At 37.9% G+C, this 26,390-nt stretch overlaps 1 protein-coding gene across 4 annotated transcripts in view; it reads left to right on the top strand.

Annotated features, from left to right (window-relative positions):
• The first annotated feature begins 929 nt into the window (after nt 1-929).
• The window catches only part of RPS6KA3 (ribosomal protein S6 kinase A3), a 108,609-nt gene continuing 83,148 nt past the window's right edge, over nt 930-26,390 (top strand). Inside the window, exons 1-2 of one of the 4 annotated variants that reach the window (XM_082447079.1) lie at nt 22,878-22,969; nt 23,958-23,994. Coding sequence is in view for 2 of the 4 variants with exons in the window: in XM_082447082.1 (XP_082303208.1) it covers nt 1,300-1,368 (69 nt within the window). In the remaining 2 variants the exon portion in view is untranslated. Of the gene's footprint in view, nt 1,369-22,877; nt 22,970-23,951; nt 23,995-26,390 lie in introns of those variants that run through there. The other 3 variants (XM_082447082.1, XM_082447078.1, XM_082447080.1) reach the window with 3 other exon arrangements.

Genomic DNA, 26,390 nt, shown 5'->3' with positions numbered 1-26,390 from the left:
TATCTCGGGCGGGAGGAGTTAGAAGCCCTCCCTCTCCCCCCTCCTCCACCCACCGCCAGCCTGATTTTTAATCTAATCTTTTATTTAAAGTCAACAGAAGAGCAGGAACCCCGGGCTCCTGCCAACAAGATATTTATAAATAATTCCCCAACCTCTGCCGAGAGGGGCAGCCTTAAAGAACCTCCTTGTTTTCTCCTTCGTGAGGGATTTAGGCAGCGGAGAGCCGGGGAGGGGGCGCGCTTGGAGGGTCGGGCCTGAAGCCCGAGGGCTCTGCGGACTTGGGGCGGGGGGTCGACTTATGCAAGACAAACTAATTCCAAATATTAAAAATATAACACAAGAGCGTCAATTTGGAGAGCCTTGACTCAAACCGAGAGCCGAACCCCCAGGCGGCTCCGGGACACATACCCTTCCGTGTCCCCGTCGTGGGGGGTGGAGGGGCAGGTGAATGCCCATCTTGTGACCCTGGGAGAGGGCGGGTCCTGGGCTACTACGGGATGTGCCCATAGACTCGGCGCGCCCACGTGCACCCATGGAAGAATCGCGCCGAAAAGACCCGACGCCCCCTCCCCGGGTCCTCGGCACTGTACTGCGCCCCCTGCGCCTCGCCCATCTCTCTCCCCAGCTGGGCGGGGACCACTCCTCTGCATCCCCGAGGAGCCTTCAACCTGCTCGGACTCGCGGCACTTAGAAACTCCCAGCCTTTCGCACCTCCTCCCTTTTCCCTCTTTCCCCCACCTCCCGCCGACGCCCCCAGATCTCTCCCGCTCGCCCTTCCAGAAAGAAGGCGAGGCCCAGAAGCAGAGGCTGGGGCGAGGAAGGAGGGACTAGCGGAGCGCCGCGGCCAGGGGCGTGTCTTCCCAGGCCCCGCCCCCGGGTGCGCGCGGCGGTGGCGGCGGCGGCCGAGCCTCGCTCTGAGAGACAGGTATCGCTTAGGCGCCATGTTGTGAGCGGAAGTAGGGGAGCGCGCGGGGGCTGCTGTTCTGCTGGGAGCGGGCGCGGGAACCGGCGGGGGGGCGGAGCTGTAGTCCCGGCGGCGGAAGGAGGAGAGGAAGAAAGGGGCGAGACCCGGTGCCCGGCAGCGGCGCGAGGCTCTCGGTCGGCGCGCGGGCGTCTCCAGCCGGGCGCGCGGCGTTCGAGGGTCGGTGTCGGCGCCGAGCCCTCTCCCGGGCAGCCGCCGCTACTGCTGCAGCTGCTGCCGCCACTGCTGCCGTGTGGCTCGGGCGGCGACGGAGCGGGGCCGGCCGCGGGGCGGGCGGGGAGGGAGGAGGCGGTGAAGGCGGCGGGCCGGGGGGGAAGATGCCGCTGGCGCAGCTGGCGGACCCGTGGCAGAAGATGGCTGTGGAGAGCCCGTCCGACAGCGCTGAGGTGAGTGCAGCCCGGCGGCCGGGGCCGGCGCGCCCCCTCCCCGCGCCCCCGCCAGTTCGCTCCCCACCCGGGAGCCGACCACTCGGCCCCTTCCTCTGCCGCTCGCGTCTCCCCTCGGTTCGGGATTCCGGTTTGGATAGTTGGGGTTGATCTGTTTGCCCTTCTGTTCCTCCCACCCGCACTCTCCCCTTCCTTCCCTCGCTCGGGGGGCTGTGGTGTGGTGGCGCGTGGGGTTTGGAGTGGGCGCCGGGGCTCTGCAAGAAGCCGATTTTCATCAACTTTGCGTGGGGGGAGCGGGAGGCGGAGCGGGGGCTGGCGAGGAGTTGGGAAGTTTGGCCCTGCCTGGTCGGGGGCTTCCCTGGACCCTGGTGACTTTGGGGGATGCGGGAGGGGTGTGGATTGGGTTCGCTGGGGAGAGGGGACTCTCGAGTCCGGCCGGGGGAGAGGGTTGCCCCGGGGAGCCGGGCGCGCGGGGGCAGGAACGGCCCAGGGCAGGGGTGGCGACCTGTGAGGGTTTCGGGTAAGGGGTGCGGGACAGCCAAGGATTTTTGGCCCCCCCGCATCTGCCGCAGCGGTTTCTGCTGCTGTAAAGGAGAGAGTGGAAGCCTAAGGTTCTCCATCCCCCCCCCCCGCCCCGTTTCTGAGGTCCCTGATCTCGAGGACCCCGTCCCTGCGAGTTTAACTTGAGTTTCCTGTCCATGGAGGTGAGAGGGTGTTATTCAAGGAGATCAGCGGCCGCAGTAAAGGGGTTTCTGGTTTTCCTTGTCCGCGATCTGGTGACCGTCCCTGAGATACCCACCCGAGTGACCCAAACCCAAACACTATACCTAAACAGGGTTAAACAGAATTCTCCCGGTTCTTCGCAGCCGCCCCTGTCCCAGAACCAACTCGGGGTCTGCGAAAATAATCCAGACAAGACCCATTCCAGGGCATCAGCGCTCCTCTCCGGAGCGGAAAATCAGTTCCTGATGGTGGCGCGTCTGTGATTCTTCCTTCTTGACTTTTTGCTGTCTTCTATTCCCCACAGCGGACTTTGGGGGATTACAGGATGATAGGCTGCGTGTGTGTAATAGTTACTGAGTGAGTGACCCCATTTCTGGAAAGCATGACTGAAGCGCGGGGGTGGAATGGGGCAGGCTCTGATGAGTGGTGTACTTGGCGGCAGCCGCTGCCCTGCCGGCCTCCGCAGTGTGAGAGGTGGATAGGGTTACTGGTTACGTCAGTAAGACCGAGGCTCAGTTTGATCTGAGATGCGGGACACTTGCATTCTCGGGTAGAATAGAGGGGGAGGCGGACGGAGATCAGTTCAGATCACTTTGCACTTTTTCCCTAGTCACCTCCGCTGCTTTATAAAATGTTTACTTGCTCTCTCTTTATCGCAAGCAGAATTGTAATAGTGCTTACGGTTGGTGCTTAGTATTTTGCGACTTGGATCATATTTTTAAAACCTAAACGAAACGCTGCTCTTTGAAAACACATTAATAGATGTTTCCTGAAAAAAAGATTTTTAAAGGAAATCTACGAGAATTTCATTTAAAATTGTTAGCCAGTCTAATACTGTGAATTTTTGGTAAGAAAATCAAATTTAGAATGTTTAATCATCTTTGGAATTGGATAGTATGAAACGTAGTGCTCCCCGGGCTCTTTCCATTCATTTTTTTCCTTCAGAAAAATTTTTGCATTAAGTAATATAACTAAAAGGTTATATTAAGTAATATAGCTAAAATGTGTCCTCAGAGTGCCGACCTTGTGGAAAGAAATTGAATTTGCTTTGAGCCTGATTTTTAGATGCAAACGTTAACATTTGCAACTCGTAATCAGTCCACATTTCTGCTTGGCACGCATCAGTGTGTAAAAAAAAAAAGTCATTTAAAATTCCACCTGATCCTTTTTCTATATAGCATACAATTGGATAAAGAAAGCACAAAGCTAATGTTTATTTAGCACTTACTGTATGCCAGATACTGTGCTTACTGTGCTCATGCTATTTCATTTTATCCTTCCTATGCCCAACAGAGTAGGATTATGGTCCCCATTGTTACAGATTAAGAAACTGATCTCAAAAGTTAAGGGCACAAAGATTATAAATAGTAAATGGTGGAGCCATAATTCAGAGCCAGGTGGATATAATTCATGTGCTTTGCTTTATGCTAGGGTAGCTGTTTCAAATCTTTTGTGGAAAAAAATCAGAGTATAAATAAGTAAACCGGTAGTTAGAGGTCAAGTATTTTTCAAAAACAATTATGGTATTATAAGATGTCTCATTTGTTAAAGCCTAGTTATTTCAGTTACTGTCATGGTTTCCAGAACCTGGAAGATAGGTTCCCACAATTTGCCATTTTCAAGTAATTTTCTTGATTCTCTGGCATAAGGTATGTCAATCAGAGCCAGTGTTGCCTAGATTTATTAAAATTAGATTTTAACAAATTGCCTTTAGATATTTATTGCCTTTGGTTGTTCAGCTGTTTCAAGTAAATTACTTCTGATGCAAATTTGGAAATACTGAAGCCAGTAAGGAAAAGGTTGAAAATTTTCATTCGGAAGTCTGATATTGGACTTAATATTATGCTTAGCATTACGCCATCTCCTCCCCAGTAAGTTCTTATCAGTGAATAGTTGTATTTTACTATTTTTAAAAAATAGTCATTTGAGTAAAAACACCAGATTGTTTCTCTTCAGGCTAAAAGATTTCAGGGTTGATCTCTATAGAAATTTACATTTATGGTCTCTTCCCTAGGAGACTGTGAATTCTTCAAAGCTGAGACTTCTTTTTTTTTCTCTGTATCCTCAGCTCTTAACGCAGTGCCTGGTGCATACATAGTATAGGCCCCCTAGATGACTGATGAATTAATTATGAAGGTCAGGAATAGGGTAATTATCAATTTTATCTCTGTTCTTAGCATTTTAATCTTACATTGAAATATGAGCAATCTTAAAAGAACTGAGTACCTCACTAAAAGTACAGGCAGTTTCTTCATTCCTTTACATGTCTTCTTGACCTCACATGGGTCTCATGGTGCTCAAAACAAAAAAACCCTTGTGGTTGAACTCAAACATGGGTCAGAACATGATAGGCTAGAACTATGCCAAATGTTTAAAGAAGCAAATTTAGAATAATAAAGGAAGTACTATGTAAGCAAAGTCAAGGTTGGTACAAGATTAAAAACAAAATAGCTTCCTAAGTAGTCCAGGTGAATTCAGAACTCTTTAATGAGTTAAAGACGCTAGTGTGTTTTTGAATATTTGACTGTTTAGGAGATGGATATCAAGGGATTGTGGCTATTCTTTTCTACAAACTCTTGCCACTGCTGTTAGGGACATTTACTGGATCATAAACCTGACCTAAATAAAGTGACACCTTTTTCTCATTTTTAGTAAAGATAAATTATAGTAAACGTAAATATGAACAATTTTCAAAAATAATAAAATTAAGGAGGTTCTTTTTGCTTTATAGAAATGTGTTATATAAAAATAGCTACTTCGAATTCCTTTAAATGACAAGTTCCATAGTGCATTGAAAAATATTAACTGTATAAATATTTTATTTATAAAAAACGAGACCCTTGTTTTGGAAACCATCTTCAGTGGGTGTGCAACCATTTTTAACCTCAAAGATTTTATTGGATTCTGTAATATTTCCACTGTATCAATATTAGGTTTCTTATGTTTCATCTGTAGGGAAAAACATTCTATTAAAGTGTGATCTTTGATTTTGAAAAAAAATGTTTTATTAAGTTTCTTTTCCTTTTCCTGTTTCATTTTTACCACCTTTCAGGTTTTTTTCTTTCCCCCAAGTGAAGATCTGAGGAGAGGACAGGTATTGTTACATGTCAACTGTCGAGTAACTGTGACACATTATTGAACACTTTGTTGTTTTCAGTGATTATAATATCAGTTTTTGTTAAACTAGAATTTAGGAAGGTTTGCATTATTTTGGCAGCTTGATCCTATACTGATGGGGTTAATCCAAAATGAGATACTTCTTTGATACATTTAAATTTCAAGATAAAGAGAGAAACTTATCCAATTAAAGAAACAAGTATAGGCAGACTTTGCCTTTTCATTAGTATGTTTCTGGAAATCACAATGAGTATATCTTATTTTTATATAAGAAGAGTGGCATAATTGGGATGTGCACTCTTGACCAAGGACATGACATTCAGTAAATTATAGAATGATCAAAAATATAGCAGATCATTTATCAGAAGTCTGAATTGCAGAAGAGTTGTTCTAAAGATTTTTTTTTAATTTATCATCCACTAAAAAATTTATACCATTGTGATCATTGACAAGATTTGCTCTAGAGTTCCATGTTCAGGGACATATGATCTTCCAGGCTGTGAATGATGGATGACGTCAAGTGGCCCAGTTTGTCCAGTGCAGACTGGATGCTTTAGACCCAGTGGTTCAGATTACAGTGTACAACAGTGACATCTTGGTGGTCTCTTGGTAATGCATGAGTGTGATAGTGCTCAGTTGTTTATGTGTTTTGGTGGATGACAAGTTTTAAAGCATTGGAATACAATCGAGCAAATGTATATTTTACACATCCCGTTCCCCATTTCATGTAATAGAAAGAAAAAACAAGCAGTTGCATTTTAATACTTGGCATTAAATTTATCGCGCCCCCCCCCCCATCTTTAGGAGTTGATACAGTTTCCTGTTTCTTTCGTTAATCTGGAACAGTTATCAAATCTCAGATACTCTGGTTTTTCAATTTAATACCAAATAGCATAGAAGCAAAGATAAAACAACTGTAAATTTTAATTGTTAAGTAAAATGTGTCAAGTTAACAAAACAAATACAAATATACTATATTCTTTGTGTAAAACAGGATAAAATGTATCTATATAGAACATAACTATCATTTAATACATTTGGCTATTTTAAGCAAATACATTAGTTACTAGCAATTAAATATTTCAATTTTACTTATTTTACTTTGTGGGATAATTTGGATGTATGGCAAAGTGTTAAAGAACATAAACTTTGGAGCCATGAAGACCTGGGTTTGAGCCCTGTCTCTGCCACTTAATATCTTTGTAATCTTATGCAAGTTATTTAATGTCTCTACGCTTCAACGTCCTAATCTGTAAAATAGGCATGAAAATAATATCTACCTCATGGGGTTGTGGTGAGAATTGAATGATAATATATGTAAAGCACTTGGGTCAGTACATGGTTTGTGTTTAATAAATAATAATTATAATGAATCATCTCTCAAACAGCACTGTCTTAGGAAGTTCTCTGTTTTTCCTCTAGGGTAATTTTTCCAGAATCAAACAGAACAATTAAAAATGGTTTGTTTGATTGATCTGTTTAAAGAGAGCCTTTATAATATCTGAATATAACTGTAAGGGTAAGGTGAACAGAAATCTCTTGAATCTTATCCTTTTTTATATTGTTCCCCTCTTCAATATTGTCTTTAGAGGGGGGAAACACATAAAAAACATTTTGAAGAATATGTGTGGAAGAAGGAAGAAAAGAAAGCATGTTCATATTTCAACGTTGCTCAAATTGGAAGCCCTCTCACAGTCCACGGCATGTCGTTGTTTAATCAGCAGTGGCTTTTTTCCCTTAGTGATATATAAGATAATAGTATATCTCACACACGATGGTGTCTTATAATTGTTGAAATATGATATACCCTATATGTCAACCTCTTGAAGGAAGTGTGTCTCTGAAGAAATAAAGTCAATATATAGCACCAATAGGTAGAATTTTAACTTACTTTCTAAAAAGTACCAAAACAAAATGTGCACACCTTTTTATATTTTAGGATCAGTTCTGTTAATTTCATTTTTTAGGGGCAGAAATTAATATGGCATACTTCCCTCCCCATTACTATAAACACATTTATTTTGGTTATTTGAATATGCCATGAGTGACTGGCTTTTCCTGTCTAGAAATACAATCCTTTGGATTTTGTTCTGTTATGTGATACTGGTACTTAAGGAACTTTCAATAGTACACATGGTATTTTCAACTGAGAAGTCTCTGAAAATTTTCAAAATGTGTCTGTGCCCCAACAACCATCTTCTCCCTCCAGAAAAACCAAAGGAGCGTGACATAATCAAATAAATTTGGGGATTGTGGAATTAAATGAGATCTGACCAATGTCTTTACTGCATAACATCTTAGGACTTTTAAGATGATGTACATGATGAATCTGCAAAAAGGAAATAGCTCACAGCATTTGAGACTTGATGTCAGCACCCCTTTTTCATGAACCATCTATTGAAGTCTCAAAGGACACAAGTGCTTTGCAGAACACAGTTTTGGAAAGTCTGATAACTACAGTAACATGATCCAGTATTGCCTGGAAACAAGCTGTTATGTTTAATTGACTGTATCAAAGCTTTTTTTCTGTAACTGTCAAACAAGAGTTTTTGTTTCATTTTGAATTGGAGTCTTTCTAAATTAATTTGTGTAACAATTTTCCATCTTAATAGTGGACTAAAAATTTAAATGCAGTAGTTTAAATAAAAGTTTTAAATAATTTAAACTTTTAAAATTCAGTGTTTTGAAAGGTAATGGTCATATTCTACCTTAATATCAAGCTAATTGCCCCTACTAAACGGCCCCCTCATGGACTTACTCTGTAATTTATTTTTAATATTCATAGTTTTTAAAAACTGTTATCATTTGCTATTTTATGCTGCTGTCAATCTGTCTACTTCTCCCATTCTTTTTTAATTAATTGCTTCAAACTTGAAGTTACTAGAAAACAGCTAGGGTTAATGATATTTTGTTGCAGCTGTTTTTAACTTGGGAACATTGTTACTTTATCTTTAAAAAAAAATTTACACTTACAGCTTACCAATAATGTAAAATGACTTCCTCACCCTTTTTCTGATCTCTGCCCATCATATACACATACCTCTGGAGTCAGGGGTATTTGAGGGGCGTATTACCTACTAACAAACAGTGATTTTATGCTTCAGCATACCATAACAGAATAGCTCAATTACTGGCATTACCTACTCTGAATATTTACCTTATTCTCTTGAAGGTGTCAGCTAGAAAGGAATGTGAACGAACTAAAGATCAGGAAGCTAGCCTACTGCCCCACCTGGAGTCAGCTCTCCACATTGTCTTTTGGAGGGTATTTTTGTGTTTTGTTTTGCTTTTTCATGAAATAGTGCTAGTTTCCTGAATATTAGATAACCCTACACTTATGTGTAAATCCAAAAGCGCTTTTATACTTCGTATCAGTCTTCCCCTCTATTAGTATAAATAGAATTACAGCAGTAGCATAACTTAAATCAGATTTGCTCATCTTAACTAATACTCTATCCATGGTTTCTTACATACCTTAAAAATTAATTGCTTTATCCACCATGTTAATTGATTTTTATAATCTTACATACAATGATGGTCTCATCTTCATGTCTGACCTGGTCATCTAGATTTCTGTGAGCTTGCCTCTAATCCTTTGGCCCACAAAGCTTGTTATAGGAAACTTGGTTCAGTCATTTGATATGTGTTAGAAGCAGATGGCAAATGATAGCCTGAAACAAAAGTTCATTTTGACATTAATAGATTGAAGTGCACCTCAAGTGCAGTGTTTTGGGAGAAATCTTTACTCCAGAAATCTTGTAGAATCTCTACTAAAAACCTCAGTTACCCAGGATGTTATTTCACTTCTTCACGTTTAGGAGCAGAGGAGTCTACCTGAAAAGAATATAAAATATAGGAAAGAGTCACTTAAAAAAAACCCAGCTTCTAGATGGGTACCATTCAGTAGCCACTAGCCAGCCACATGTGTGGCTACTGAGCACTTGAAATGTGGCCAGTATGGCTGAGAAACTGAATTTTTAAATTAACTTTAATTAATTTAAATTTTATTAGTCATCTGTGGCTGTTGGCTACCACATTGAACAGCACAGTTCTAGATTATAGAATTAGCACATACTGAACCCTTTTTTTCTACACCAGTGTTTTTCAACTCTACCTTTTATTACTTGTAGTTTGAAATTAATAGGCTAAAGCTTTTTCTAAATGAAAAATATATTTAATATGCTTTTTCAAATTATGTTTAATCAGCTTCGTCTTGTCTCTCTTCTACCCTGAAGATTTTGATAAGCCCTCCTAAGTGGTACATGCCCCTCAAATAACCATTCTGCACTTTCTACAACTTTACTAACTTTGCAATGACATTTCTCATTCAAGTGATAACATCGAAGCATTGGGGAAATTTAGCTATCAGAAGTGGTGCATTTTGTTCACTATACTGTGCTAATTAATACTGGGAAAGTAGATTGGTTCATCTTGGAGATTAACATATACTGAATGCTCTCTCTGACTAGACGCTTTGTGTATATCTACTTGAATGAGGTAGATGTAATTAACCTCAACTTACAGGTGAGGAAACTGAAGCCTAGAGAGGTTAAGTAACTTGTTCATGGTTGCACAGCTATTAAGTGGAGGAGGCAGGGTTCAAACACCAAGTCTCGCAGATTGCAATCCCACTGATTTTCCACTAGACTGCCCTGCTCTGGTTGAAAACAGCATAGAGGTGAGTGACTCCGTCTATTTGACATCTCCTCCTAAGGGCGAAAGGGCCCAGGTGGTTTGCATTGAGCAGATGTTTTCATGGGAACGTATAGGGAGACTTAGAAAAGCAAAATTGATATTACTCTCCAAATACAGCATGGGTAAAATAAGCTTTTGTGAGCTGGCCTGAGAAACAGCATCGTATGTAACATCGTATGGGAAATTTTTTTGAGATTTCTAAACAACTATCTTACAAGTGAGAATTTGAAACAAAAACTACTGTACTTGAAAAAGGGGGTTTGCCCAGATGTAACTTAACACCTCTCCATACAGAAGCCCCTAGGTGTGTGCTTGAGTAACTGCTCTGTTTTTTTTTTTTTGCTCTGTTTTTTAATTGCAGCTTATTAAATCATTACCTCTTTATATCTGCATCTTCTTTTCAGAAAAATCTATTTGACTTTCCCTCAGAGTGCCAGAAAACAGGATCTGGCACAACCTGAAAAAGTTGCCAATTACCTTGCTACAGTAAAAGAAAAGGAAATTTAAACGTTGATCATTGATGACTTTTTTTCCCGCTTTGGGTTTTTTAATTCTTAGGTTAAATAGCCCTAGTTAATCTTTTTAAAAATTGAGATATGATTTATATACCACAAAATTGTACCCTTGTAAAGTATACAATTCAGTGGTCTTTAGTATATTCACAGAGTTGTGCAACCATCACCACTATCTAATGCCAGAACATTTTCATGACCCTCAAAATCCCATACTCATTAGCAGTTACTCCCTATTCCCTCCTTCCCCCAGCCCCTGGCAACTAATAATCTAATTTCTGTCTCTGTAGATTAGCCTATTCTGGACATTTCATGTTAATGGAATCATATGATATGTGGCCTTTGTGTCGACATCATTCACTTAACATAATGTTTTCAGGGTTCATCAATGTTGTAGCATGTGTCAATGCTTCATTTTTATGGCTGAGTAATCTGTTGTGTGGTTATAGCGGTTTTGTTTATCCACTTATCTGTTGGTGGACATTTGGATTGTTTCCATTTTTTGGCAATTATAAATAATGCTGCTATGAACATTTGTATACAAGTTTTTATGTGAACATGTTTTCAGTTCTCTTGGGTGTTTGCCTAGGAGTGGAATTGCTGTGTCATATGGTAAGTCTATATTTAATATTTTGAAGAACTGCCAAATTGTTTTCCAACTTGTTTGTATCATTTTACATTCACACCAGCAATGCATGAGGGTTTCAGTTTCTCCACATCCTCACCAACACTTGTTATTGTTTTTTTCATTATAACCACCCTAGTGTGTTTGAAAGTGGTATCTCATTGTGGTTTTGATTTACATTTCTCTAATGACTGGGAATGTGAAGGATGTTTTAATGTGCTTATTGTCTGCTTGTATCCATAGTTCTCGTGCTTATTTTGCTGCTGATTTAGGGACTTAAATGGAGTTTCGCTCTAATGCTGATATAGAAGATCCTTATCTGTGTCATGTTATATACATAGTTCTCAGAAAACTTAGTTTCAGTTTGTACTTTTAAAAGATTTCCTTTATTTTTAGATATGATAAATAAAAAGCTTTTTCTAGAACAATGGCTTTCCAGTTGGGTGAATAGAGCCCTACTTCACCTGGGCCACACCTTCTCCCAGCCAGAGCAGAGTTTCTAGAGGAACACAACAAAGAGTTAAAAGATTAATTATAAAAAAAATTATACGAAGAAAGCAAAAATTGAGGCAGTGATATTTTTCCTAACAGTCTCCTCAGTCTTGTTATACTATTGTATAGTTTCTTATTTAAAGCAAGAGTACAGGAATTAATTGAAGGTCAGTCAAAACAAAAAGTCTAGAATCTCTGTAATTATAAGTCAACAAATAAATGAATTTTCAAGGTTCCATCTCTTAAAGTGAGATATACAGGTGTTTCATTTAAAGAAGTGAAAATGCAAAGCAAAACCCCTGTTGGCCTTCTTTCCTTCAAGTTCCTGCTGGCTCTTGGTATAATTCAAGAAGAATAACTATCACAATGGATGTTGATAGCAGTAAGGGGGGTTACTTAAAGAGAGAAATGTCACAGGCAAGTTAAAAGTAAGATTTGCCTTGGATTATTAAAAAGAGGAGCTCAAAATGAGTTTTAAAGTGATCTTTTCCCCCTGGCTGTTCTGAATTTGTGTGGTATAGTACTAGGTGATAATGAATGAGATAGAATTCTTTCCTTTGGAATATTATAGTGTGAAAGTACTGAGGTGGACAGGCAGTTGAATAACATGAAGCAAGCTAAATTAGCCAGGAATGATAGAAACATAATTGGAACTTTAGGGGAAAGTTCTGATCTATGATGTTATAGCAGTTTTCCACAGTGCATTTTTAACCATAATGTGGAAACCTAGAAAATAAATGTCATTACCCCAAACACCCAATAAAGTTTCTTTTAACACACACACACACACACACACAGAAAATGTTACTTTCAACATAAAAATTAATCACTTGGCGGAGACTTCTGGTTCTGCCAAGATGGTGGAGTCCTTTTCCTCCTAGGTCTTCCTTTACAACTAAAACACCTAAGACATCACAACAAACAAGTACAGGAACACTCTGAAAGGTGGAAATTAGAAAGCAGACTGCCTACAGACTTTGGGATTAAAGGAATGACACAATAGTGAGTTCCCTGGGTGTTCTTATTGCCTCCCATATATCCTGGACAGGGTGTTGTAAAAGCCTCCAACCTGGAACCACCAACAGGCGCAGACAAAAAGGGTTCCAAGAAAAGCCTGTTCTCTTTAGCCAGATGACTAAAGAAAGGGTGGGCTAACAACAGTAAACCTTTCTGGCAGTACCCACCCTACTGTAGCCAAACACCAACAGAAAAACCCCACCCTACTTCTAAGAAGCAAGTGGCAGCGCTTGGATTCCTCCACCCATTGGTGTTGGCTGGGCAGATCAGGGACCTAATCTCCCCTTCTCCCCTTCTCCCCTTCGCCGCCTAGCAAAAACAAACAGCACTTTGATTCCCCCTGCTCGGTGGCTTTGGCAGGTTGTGCAGGGACCTGATATTCCCTCACCACCACCCCTGTCCCACTTCCTACAGAAGGAGGTGGTGTTCTCACTAGGGTAGTGTCAGTGAGGTCCAGCAGCCAATTGAGCCTCCACTCCAGCCTGGAAGCAATGAGACATAACAAGGTGGTGTGAGGCAGGACTAGTCCCCACTAAGCCTCCCCCCGCCCTGTGTCGGTGAGGTCCACCCTCACCCAGCATCAACAAGGCAGAACAAGATGGTTGGAGGTGGCCTGGTCGACGCTGCTTCCCCCCTCCGCTGATGCAGTAGGGCCCAGATGCCACCCCCATCTGGCATCTACAAGGTGGAACAGAGTGGTGGATGGCAGGGCTGATTGGCACCCCGCTTCTCCCTCTCCCCTCTCCTGTTGTCAGCTGGGCCTTTCAGGGAGCTGAAGTCTACCTTGAACTCCGCTGAACTCTGCTGAACTCCACTCTACCCTGCAGCAATGAAGCAGTGTGAGTCAGCCCTCCACTTCCCCTCTCCCTATTGTCAGTGGGGTCTGTCAGGGAGCTGAGCTTGCACCCCTACTCAGAGGCGATGAGGTGGTATGGGTTGGTGCCCCACTTTCACTGGGAACAAGAGTGAAGCTGAACTTCCATCCCACCCATCTGCAAAAAAGTAGTGTGAGTCATTGCTCCACTTTTGCCAGGGTGGTGTTGGCGGAGCCCAGCAGGAAGCTGAACATACACACTCACCCTGCCCTCACACTACACCTCAACTGGTAGACTGCCTGCTAAAAAAGATTAAATAGGATCCAGAGTCTTAAAATCTCCAAAATGTCCATTATACAGCTGAAGTTCACTTATACTAAGAACCAAGAAAATTGCATCATGAATGAGAAAAAAGGCACCAGATACCAGCACGGAGATGCTTCAGATATTGGAATTGTCTGACAAGGATTTTAAAACAGCCATCGTAAAAATACTTCAGTGAGCAACCACAAACACATTGGAAACAAATGAAAAATTAGTCTCAGAAAAGAAATAAAGCAGAAAATGGACACTTTAGAACCGAAAAATGCAATAACTGAAATAAACTTACTACATGGGCTCAATAGAAGAATGGAGGGACTTCCCTGGCAGTCCAGTGGTTAAGACTCTGTGCTTCCACTGCAAGGGGTACGGGTTCGATCCCTGGTCAGGGAACTAAGATCCCACATGCGGTGCAGCCAAAAAAAAAAAAAAAAATGGAGATGACTGAAAAGAATCAATAACATTGAAGATAGAGCAATAGAAATTACTCAATCTGAATAGCAGAGTAAAAATAAACTGAAAAATAAATGAAGAGTGTCTCAGGGGCCTGGGAACATTAACAGAAGATTTAATATTCATGTCACCACAGTTTGAGAAGCAGAGAAAAAAGGTGGACTTGAAGAAATAATGCCTGACATTTCCCCAGTTTGGCAAAAGATGTAAACCTACAGATTCAAGAAGCTGATTGAACTCCAAATAAGCTAAACTAAAGTAATCCACACCTAGACACATCAAAATCAAACCTTTGGAAATGTGAAATTGTTAAATGGGTATAGAATTTTAATTTTGCAAGATGAAAAATTCTGGAGATTGGTTGCACAACAATGTGAATATACTTAACATACTGAACTTTATACTAAAAAACAGTTAAGATGGTAAATTTCATGTTAGGTGTATTTTACCACAGTTAAAATTTGTTTCTAAATCAAACTAAAAGACAAAGAATCTTAAAAGCAGTTAGAACTGAACTATTAACCTATAGGGGAATAATAAGTCAAATGACAGTAGATCCCACACTAGAAACCATGGAAGCCAGAAGGAAATAGCACACTGTTTTTTAAGTGCTGAAAGAAAAGATCTGGCAACCCAGAATTCTATACCCAGTGAAAATATCCTTCTAGCGTGAAGGTGCAATCAAAGCAGTCTCTGGTGAAGGGAAGCTAAGAGAATGTGTAACAGACCGTGAAGGAATGACTACAGGTAGTTCTTCAAGCAGAAAGGAAATGATAAAAGAAGGATCTGGAACATCAAGAATAACATGAATTCTACACATTCTGTTCCAGAAAATAGAAGAGGAAGCATATCACTACTCATTTTTTGAGGCCAGTATCATCCTGATACCAAAACCTAAAGACAGTACAGAAAAGAAAACTCCAGATCAGTATCCCTTAAGAACATAGACACAGAATCCTCAACAAAATATTAGCAAAACAAATCCAGCAACATATAAAAAGAAGTATACAGCATGACCAAGTGGGTTGTATTCCAGGGGTGTAAGACTGGTTCAGTATTCAAAAAATCAATTGATGTAGTCCACCATATTAAAGTTGAAGAAAAATATTAATAATGTGCAAAACACATGATTAAAGACATACAGATTGGAAAGGAAGAAATAAAAATGTCTCTATTTGCAAGTGACATGAGGTCTCCAATGAAAATCCCAAGGAATCTACGTAAATCTAGAACTGATAAGTGAGTTCAGCAAAGTTGTAAGATACAAGATCAGCATACAAAAATAGTGTTTCTATATACTAGCAATGAATGTGTGGAAACCAAAATGAAAAACATAGTGCCATTTGTAATTGCTTTAAAAAAATTCTTAGGTATAAATCTAACAAAACGTGTGTAGGGCTTGTGTGCTGAAAACTAAAAAATGTTGTTAAATGAAATCAAAGGTCTAAATAAATGGAGAGGTCTACCATGTTCATACATTAGAAGACACAACATAGTAAAGATGTCAGTCCTCCCCAAATTCTTCTATAGGTTTAACACAACGGTATTCTAAAAGTTATATGCAAAGGTAGAGGAACTAAAATATCCAAAACAGGATAAAAATAAAGTGGGAGGAATCACTTTACCCAACTTTTAGACTTACTAAATAGTTTCAGTAATCAAAATTCTGTGGTATTGGTGAAGGGATAAATACATAGATCAGTGGAACAGAATGGAGAACCCAGAAATAGACCCAAACAAGTACGGCCAACTGATTTTTTTCAAAGGTGCAAATGCAATTCAATGAAGGAAAGATAGATAGCCTTTTCAACAGTGGTGCTTGGAGCAATTACACACCCATAGGTAAAACAGTGAACCTCAACCTAAACCTCACACCTTATACAAAAATTAATCCAAAATGGATCGTGGAAACTCTAAAACATTTAGAACTTAGGTACAAGAGAAAATCTTCGGGACTGTGGGCTGAGTGAAGGGTTCATAGACTAGACACCAAAAGCACAATCCATAAAAGAAAAAAATAATAAATTGGACTTGATCAAAATTCAAAATGTTCGCTCTATGAAAAAGAACCTGTTAAGGGGATGAAAAGACAAGCCACAGGTTGGGTGAAAGTATTTGCACACCTATATCTGAGACAGGACTTGTATCTAGAATATATATAAAGAACTCTCAAAACTTAACAGCAACAAAGGCAAATAGTCCAGTTAGAAACTGGACAAAAGAGATAAACAGACATTGCATTAAAGGGGATATATGGATAGCAAATAAGCATATGAGAAGACGTCAACATGGTTAGCTGTCAGAGAAATGAAAATTAAAACCACAATGAGATATCTCTACATGCCTTTTAGGATACCCAAAATGAAAAATAGTGACAGTACCTAGTGTTGGTGAGGATGTGGACAAACTGGATCTTTCATACATTGCTGATGGGAAAGTGAAATGATACAGCCTTTCTGGAAAATAGTTTGGTCATCTCTTTAAAAACTAAGCATACACTTATTATATAACCCAGCAGTTGCACTCCTGGGCATTTATCCCAGAGAAATGAAAATGTATGTCCACATAGAAGTCTGTTCACAAATGTTCATAGCAGCTTTATTTGTAATATCCAAAAGTTAGACACCAAATGTCCTTCAACAGGTGAATAGTTAAACAAGCTGTGGTATGTTCACACCATGGAATACTGGAATACTACTAAACTAAAAGGAATGAATTATTGTACACACAACAACTTGGATGAATCTTCAGGGAATTCGTGCTGAGTGGAAAAAAGTTACATACCATATGATTCCATTTATATAACATTCTTGAAATGACAAAATTGGAGACTAGATTAGTGATTGCCAGGGTTAGGAAGAAGGGTGGGAGAGAGGTGGATGTAAAGGGGCAACACGCAGGATCCTGATGGCGAAGAACTGGTATCTTTACTCTGGTGGTAGATACAGGAGCCTATACATGTGATAAAATGTGTAACAATGAGCACGCACGCGCACACACACGCGAGAACCTGTAAAACCAGTGATATCTGAGTAAGGTCTGGGCATTGTACCAGTATAAATTTCCTGGTCTTGACAGGAAGTTGTGTAAGATGTAACCACTGGGTTAAAGGTATATGGGACCTCTCTATTATTTTTGCAACTTCCTGTGAATATATAATCATTTCTAATTTAAAAGTTAGGGGAAAAGTTGAGAAAGCATTAGATAAAATTCAGTGTCTATTCTCAATTAAAAACAGTAAAATAGGAATAAAAGGGTGTGTCCTTAACATTATTAAAAAATAGTCTCAGACCAGTAGCCAGCATCATGCTTGATGGAGACATATTATGGGCAATCTCATTAAAACTGTGCCTGCTGTTTTCACCTCTCTTTTACATTCTAGAAGAGTTTGCTAGTGAAGTTAGACAAGAAAATCAAAAAGTATTCAAAAAAAGGATAAAAGATAACTATTCATAGATGATATAATCATCTACTTAGGTAATCTAAGGAAACCACTAAAAAGGTTTGTGAAAACTAGTGATGGTCTAATAAGGTGGTATTAAACAGAATATATATTTAAAAATTAATAGTTTTCCTTGTTAGAAATGATAATGGGAAAAAAGATCTCATTCAAAATAGCAGTAAAAATATTAAATGTCTGGAAATAAACATAAGCAAAGGGCAGGAGCTAAATGAAAGAAAAAAGTTGTATTAAAGAATAAATAAGTTGTGAGAAAAGCTATGGTTCTTTAAATTACTTTCAGTAGGATTTGAGGTTTGTTATTTTCTTGTTTATTTTTTAAAAATTGAGGGTAGCTTTTCCTCTGTCTTGAATGAATGTTCCCAGATTTTTAGTTTTTTTCTAATTTCTTTAGGTTTCTTTTATTTTGTAGCTTATCTGGACAGTTAATACTAACAATTTTTAGTAGAATGCTCTTATTAATAGTGTTTATGCTTAATACATATACAGCTAGAATTCATTATGGAGCTGTAATTATAAACTATGTTTCTCATTTTTCCAAAAATAAACCTTGCTGCCTGGTTGTGTTTATACTTATGGTACTTTTAAATATATATATGTATATATATTTAATGAGTGAGTAATTTGGATAGTTTTTTCCTAAGTAAGTTCGGTTCCAAACTTGTCTAATACACTTTGTGTTAAGGTACAGTTGATATTGCTTGGCTGTTAAGCTCTTTTTTATTGCGTATTTGAGCAAGTCCTATTCTGTCTCGTTTCACTTACTGGCAAGCTATTATTGCTGTCGTTTTGTTCATAAGAATGTTTGTAAGACTGTGTGTAAGTTTAATTAAAGTGACTTTTAGTTAACAGTTATGTTATCAGTAACACATGTTGGGTTCAGTTCATCAAACATTTAAGCACCACTTGTTTTGCCGATGAGGAAACAAAGGTTCAGGTAATTTTGCCACAGTCACATAGCAAATAAAGCTTGGGCTTTGAAGCTCAGCATCATGGTGTATTTGTTTTAGATAGAAGGACTTCACTAAGCCTCTGGAAACCAGAAGAAATTATTAGACTTTTTCCTAAGACTTAAATTAGCCAAACCAAGTAATGCATTAATGAATTATCTAGTACTCAGATTTTTAGCCCTAGAAATGGAAGTGGATCCATTAGGGTAAGGGACTCATCAGAATACTCTCAAGTATTTGCATTTGTCAATTCCTCTGGCAAGATGAGCAGGAGGAAGGAGAAGCTAACACTTACTGGGCACCCAGCATGGCTAAGCGTACTAAACTTTATTACAACCTCCGGCATAACTGGTATTCAAATCTTGTAGATTAGAAAACTGAGACTCATGTTAAGTAGCTTGCCCAAAGTCACACCTATAATAAAGGGCAAAGCCAGGTTCTGAAACTTGGTATGTCAGGCTCCAAAGCCCATGATCTTTTCTCTACACTGTGATTTCCCAGACTTAACTAATCACAGGAGTCATCTAAGGTGCCTGTTTAAAAAATGAAATACCGAGCCATGGGGCTTCTGGAACTTCTGATTCAGTTTCAGTTTGAGGTAAGGCCAGGTAGTGTATTATTAACAGGAATCTTAGGTGATTCTGATCATCACACAGGTTTGGGAAACACTGCCAACTCCATGTGGTACTAAGAGGTGGGGTTTGAAGGTGTTAGGAAGGCAGAAATAGCACTGGGAGTACACAGAGGAGCTTAAAAAATAAGTTGACACTTTACTAGTAAAATAAGACTAGTAAGATTGGATTGTGGAAATTATAAAATTGCTTTAGGTTACTTAATCTGCACAGAAAAACAATGTTTCATTTATTTTCTCTTTGTTAGTACTTCTCTTTCAGGTGACAGCATTTGTTACAATCCATTCTTTGGTATTATCCTTGTTTACACTTGAATACAAAGGTACCACTGAAGGATATAGATAAAACTGTATTTTAGGTGGAGAAAAGAAAGAAGGAATTAGAGTTAGAAATAACGTACAAAACAGCTTTAAATACAGAATTAGTAATTTCCTCAGGTGTAAAAACTCCACAAAATTTTAAATACTTTTAATCCTTAAAGTCACAGGATTATAACATTTTCAAGCTGGAAGAGCCCTTAGATATCCACATATTTTATGCATGAAGGAACCACAAATCAGAGAGGCTTTAAGGGCTTGCCCACAGTTAGTGGTGGATTCAAATCCGTGCTGGCTAAGATTCCATTGAACTCTTATGGATTGCAGATAAGTACCAGAAAATAGTGACTTTTTAGAAATAAATTTAGTGGCAATCATGTTTACCTTATATTCCCTACTTTAACTGATTTTCTGGTTTCTTCCTTTTTAATTGCCCTCTCGAGAATATGAATATATTCAAAGGAGTCTCTTTTAGGAGATTATGCAATTTGAAATATTATGTCGGATCAATGATACGTTAGAAAAACGAACCATTACCTTCTTAGTGTAGTGTATTTAACAAACAGACATTTTCAGAACATGTGTTAAGGAAAGTTGTAGTTTCCTCCACTTTTTATTACAAAATTTTATTTTATAAATAGAGAAAAATGAGCACAGCTAGATGCCTATACTTGAATTCTAACAGTAATATGACATCATTTCTGTGTAGTAGTGTGAGCTTTGGATTTCAGACTTGGGTCCAGTTGTCTTATCCGCAAACTTAATACCTCTGTGATCTTGGACAAGTTACTAATTCTCAACCTAAGTTTTTTCTTCTCTATATAATAACATCCCTCATGGTTTATTAATGATTAATTGGGATTAAATGAGAGAATATATGCAACATAGCCAACACTGTACTTTGAACAAAATAAGCATTGCATAAATGATAGCTGTTATTATTTATTTCCTTGAGCCAGTAGTTATTTAGAATAATATTGATTTCTGAATGAGTGATTTATTTCCTTATTCAGTTTTTTATCATAATCAGAAAATATCTGCACAGTTCCTGTTTTTAAGAATTTTGGATTTACTTCATGACCTAGAACATGGTCAGTCTTTTATAACTTTTCATAGATAACTTGAACCCATATTCTTTTTACATTATAAAGTTCAATATCTACCTATTCTAATGTAAGTTACATCAAGTGCTTTGTCCTGTTTTATTCATTATGCTAGTTGATGTTAGTGTGCTAAAATTTCCCCTTCCACTTGTGTCCATTTATTTCATGTTTTAGTCCCCAGAACATCTCCTTTTGTGTTTTGTGGTTAGGTTAGTCGGTGATTAAGTGTTCAGTACTATTTTGCATTTATTATTTTTAATGACTTGTTTGAAAAAAGTAACACAGGCTGATTGTAGAAAATCTGACAAACAGAAACATACACAGAAGGAAATAAACATCTTCATTCTTACTATGTATATTATGAAAAGATTTAAATGTGATTAAGAGTAGGGGTTTTAGAATCAGATTTAGGTTTGAATTTAAGCTCTACTTATTTGCTTTAGTCAGGATATTAGACTTTTTCATTTATTCAACAAATATTTATTGAGCACTTACTGTATGCCAGCCAGGCATTTTGCTAGGGGCTGAGGATACAGTGCTTTAAAAGGTTGACATACCCATCTTGGCTTAATGTCCTCATTTGTAAATTAGTGATAATGCCTCACAGAGTTCTTAGAAGCATCGAAGATGTAGTTGCCTGGTGTGCAGTAATTGCTCAATAAATGATAGCAATTATTATTACTGTATGTATTAAGTACTAATTATATTTTTAGTCCAAATCAAATCACCTTTTTATTTAATCAGCGTAAGGTTTTTGCTTCACATTTTATTTTTGGCCTTAATAATACATACACTTGCTTTCTTCTTTTTCTTTATGCTTTTCTATTCTTATCTGTTTTTGCTTGGCTTTCTCTTTAAAGCAGTAAATACTGGTGTGGATTTTTTAAGCTTCTTAAAAATATAACCTAAGACTATTAAAATTTTTATTATCAAGCATTTCAAACACATACCAGAGTAGAGAGAATAGTATAATGAACCACCATGTTTCCATAGCCCAGCCTCAAAGATTATCAACTCATGGCCAGTCTTGTTTCATCTGTACTCCCCATCACACACACTACTTTCTCTCTTCCCCTCCCTGGCTCCAGTGGATTATTTTGAAGCTACTCCTAGATACATCAATTCAGACATAAATATTTACATTTATATTTCTTAAAAGATAAAGACTTTTTAAAACATCGAACATACCATCATCACTTACAAAAACAATAATTCTGTAATAGTATCCGATATCCAGTAAGACACTTTGTTTTAATTAGATACTTTACATTTCTTACATTATTACTTTTGGAATTAGTTCTGTCATCTTATTTTAAGTATTTTATTCTTTTCCTTATGGTTTTTTCTCTTCTGCCTTATGGATTCGTTTGTTTGAAGAGGTTATGAAATATTGAAGAAAGAATTATGGAGCTGGAAAGACTTGGCTTTGAATCTTGCTTCTGCCATTCACAAATTAACTTTGCTGAGCCTCGGTTTCCTCATCTGTAAAATAGGGGTAATTATACCTACCTCCGTGCTTAGGGTTGAATGTGATGCCTGCATAAAGTACTATTCACAGTCTTTGCCAGTTATTATATTCTCCACTGATTTGGACTGCAATAAATAAGTATAATTCTCGGTTGTTGTATGCTTTTTCAAAGCATTCCAAAATTTATATTTATTAGGTAGTTACTAAAAGTAGTGGTTTTAAAATATCTTTTTAGGAAAGACAGAGAATTTAGAATCTTAGTTTCTCCCTTCTTCCACTGCCTCTTTTAATTTGAGTCCACATTAATTTATCCTGAGGTTACAAATCTTACCTTTAACTTTCTAAAGGTTTATATTGTTTATATACTTATATCAGTTATTTATTCTTCATTATTGACCCTTTCTCCTCTATTGGGGTTAATTGTTTTATTCAGTTATTTCTAGATATTAAGTTGGTATCAATATACTTCACCAATTCTTTCCTACCTCAGTATTCTTGAGTTCTTATTTTGATTCTCTTTCAATGGTCTAAGACATACCTTTGAACAGTTTATGAAAAAAGGTACTACCAGGATGGTGAAATTTTATAAGACTTTGGAGAACTAAGAAGAATTTCCTGTGATCTTTGTACATGAAAAAGTAGGACAAGGTATAAAATTCTTAGATCATAACTTTTCCCTTTTAACTCTCTGTAAGTCATTACTTCATTGTCTTCTGGCATTTTATTGTTGCAGAGGAGAAATCTGAGGTCAATCTGATTTTAGTTTCTTTGAAAATAACCTATTTTTTTCTGCTTGTATGCTTGTAGGATTATATCTTTATCCTTGAAATTTAAAAACATTTGCCAGGACATGTCTTGGTGTTGATGATCTCTGTTGAACCTTCTCAGTCTCCAGTCTCAGGTATTTTTTTCCGGAACTGGAAAGTTTTCTTATACTTTTGATTGATTAAACTGCTGGGTTTTTTTCTTTAGGAGCATCTGTTATTCATAGATTATTTCTACGTCTGTCCTCCATCGTTTTTTAATCTTTTCTTTCATTTTTTTTTCATTTACTCAAGTTTGTCCTCCTTGGCATGGATTCTGTTTTCTGCAGTGTCAGTTCCAATACTTGCTATTCACAGTGCAGATTTAATTTTGGCTACCGTGTTTTCGTTTCTTAATTCTTATCTCAACATACTCTTGTTTCATAAGCAGAATTCCCCTTAGGGGTACACTCCAAAAAAATGAGATGGATTCAGGCCTAAAAACGTATCTATTTTCTGAGGCCACAACCACAGGAAACCATCAGAGAGGAAAAAAAAAAGCTTCTGAAAGTTTCCTCTAAAACTTAATAATGTAAATATAACCAGTGGTCATTCCTACCCTAGTCTAGAAAATAGAATAGTCTTGAGTACTAGCAGACCTTTAGTTGCTAGAGGAATAGCAAAGCACATGTAAGGGCACCTTAACTAGAAATAAATGGATTTTTCTAATTACATTGATTGTTTTTCTCTTTATAAAATAATATATAATAAATGCATATAATTTTGAAAATACAGTACAAAGAAGAAAATCCTATGACCCAGGTAACTACTGATAAGATTTTATATATGTTTTGCCAGTTACATGCACACATGTTGGGAGGGGGGTATGCAAAATTGGGATCATACTATTTAGTTTTGTATCCTTTTTAACTTAATATATTGCAATCATATTTTTGCATCATTAATTTTTCTTTGAGGCCCTGATTTTAACCATTGCATAGTATTCCTACATATGAATAGATGTATTATGATTTATTTAACCAGTCCCCTGTTGGTCATTTAGATTGTTTTCTATTTTTCAGTATAATGAGTATGATGAATATCACTGTACATAAGTCTTTATGCACATCTCTGATATTTCCTTAGGATAAATGAGGAGCTGATTCTTAATCCTGTCACATTGGTAAGGATTATATACATTCCTTATTAAGAATATAAAATGCTTGTTTCTTATTGTTTCAATGTGATTGCATAGAAGATTCTTTGGATTCTGAACAATTTGATGGTATCTTAACTGAAGTTTTAGAGAGGTTTCTCATGCCTCATCCTCAGCACCTTCACGGAAGTCCTATGGCATACACTTTGGACAGGAAAACCACTGCTGATATCAGGGAGTTCGGAAGGCAGATACACTTGTGGAAACTTGAGGACAGTAAAAAAAAAAAAAAAAAAGGCATGATTCTTGCTCATATCTACAACCTGGGTCTCCAAATTAGTACACTAGGGCTCTGGCCCCATTCTTTTCCTCCTCCCTTCCTGTTACTTTAGGCTGTTCTCTGTGAGGAATTCTTTTCTCCCAGTGTTCGTATATACATTTCATTTCCAGGTAGTAGGATGTCAGTAGATGATATGTCCTACTAAGTTCAAGGTAGCATTTTTGAATCACAGATCATTTTTTTAGTCCTAGTGGACTTATACAAGACAATCTCCTGCTGGACTCAGTGCATTTTTTCAGAGGTATCAAACAGCCAAACAGCCTGGAAATGTGCGTGGTTGTAACATGCCATTACAGCAAAACAATCTGTTTAATAGGGTTGCTTAAAATAAAATTTTTTTTATTTAGAAAACTACTCTTATTTTTAACATTGCAAAATTTTCCTTAAAATACTTTGGGATATTCTAGAAGTCCTGAAACCTTTGTTCAGAATTACTGACTTGAATTGTTTATCCCCTTAAGAGCAGGAAAATTATCTTAAGTGATAATTTTATACCACAACATTAGAAGTTAATGTTGAAAACAATACCTGCTGAAACTCAAGCTAACAGTCTCCTTTTTCTGATTTGTTCTGATGAGGCCCATATTGTACGTTATTCTAATTTTTGACTTTTACACATTTCAGACTACCAGAGTAAAGCTTGATTAGCATTTCCTAACCTTTTCTAGTATTTCACATAATATTTGCATATGTACAGTCTGCCAAGATCTGCGATTTTTTGGCTGGAAGGCATTATGGTGGGATGAGAGAGGATAAATACATTTGCCTCACGTTTAAACTATTCTTTTTCATTTGTACTCACTCTTTAGCCACATTGTATAAAAATATATCACACATATGAATGATCTCTTCCACCCTGCTTGGCAGGAAATTGGCTGTAGTAAGTGGTGAAACAGGTATCTCAACACTCTCTTGTACTTCTTTATTGCATTGCACTTTGGAAGCTAACTGTAGAAATGTAAATATTATACAATTGAGGCCAAAGAGGGGACAGGATGTAGCATTTACTGAGCATCTACTGTCCCTTGGTGGGTCCTTTTAATTACAGCATCCCTGTGAATTAGATATTATATGCATCTTACAAATGAAGAAACTGAGGCTCAAAATGTTAAGTAACTTACCCAAGGTCAGGTAACTGCAGTAGTAAGTGACAGAACTGGGGTTTAAACCCGCTACTAGCCAGATTCAGACCACATGTTTTTTTCTATGTGTTTCTTAAAATTAGAGAAATAAATTTTCTTGTTTAATTGGTATTATTCCTTGAACTTTTGGAACTATAAGTATTACAATATTGAGTCAGACTGGTGGTCCATGTAACCTAATCTCTAGTGAAGTCGAGAGTCGTTTTTCAAAAGTGAAAATTCTTAGCTGCATAGGTAACTTTATACTCATTTCTATTAGATAGCATTTGAATCCTTGTTTTGGCAAAGTGATAGAAAAGGTTTGTTGAAATAAAGGTGCTTTTTTGGGTCGGTTTTGGTAAAGCTTCACTGGTATGTAGGATAACATTAGCTTTTATATTTTCCTGCTTTAAAAATTAAATTGTTCAAAATTTTAAACCTTTGGTAAACTCAGAAAGGAAGTAGATGTTTTTGCAAAAAGTAGAGCATAAAATACCTTTAGATCATGTTTCACTTAACTTTTTTCTTAGATTGTTTTGTTAGTATATCGCTGTTAGTTAGCTGGGTGAAAAGTTCAGAAAAGAAAATACATTGTACAATTTATGGATTACATGAAGCTGAAAATAGTGAAGTAGCTGATTGGCAGATTTGGAGTCTAATCTATAGAGGTTGTAGCAATGAATCAGAACTGGAAAAAGATGAATCAAAAATTTAAAGTAAGGCTTTATTCATGAGACTAAGTACAGAATAGAGGATAGAGGGCTTAGTTGCAGTGTAAGTGAAGAAAACAAGAATGTAACAGACAGAAAACAGGAAAAACAAAATAGTATGACCGAGCAATGTGTTGTGGACATTCCAAAAATAATGCATATGTGAACTGCATTAATATAAGTTTATTATGTAGGACAAGGGAGGTGATATGCCCTTTACTTTACTCTGCATTGGTCATATCAAGGTTGCAA

Source organism: Balaenoptera physalus (assembly GCF_965194825.1).
Source record: "Balaenoptera physalus genome assembly, chromosome: X".
NCBI lineage: Eukaryota > Metazoa > Chordata > Mammalia > Artiodactyla > Balaenopteridae > Balaenoptera > Balaenoptera physalus.
Note: the sequence above shows the minus strand (reverse complement) of the source record. Positions and strands in the feature narration are given on the sequence as shown.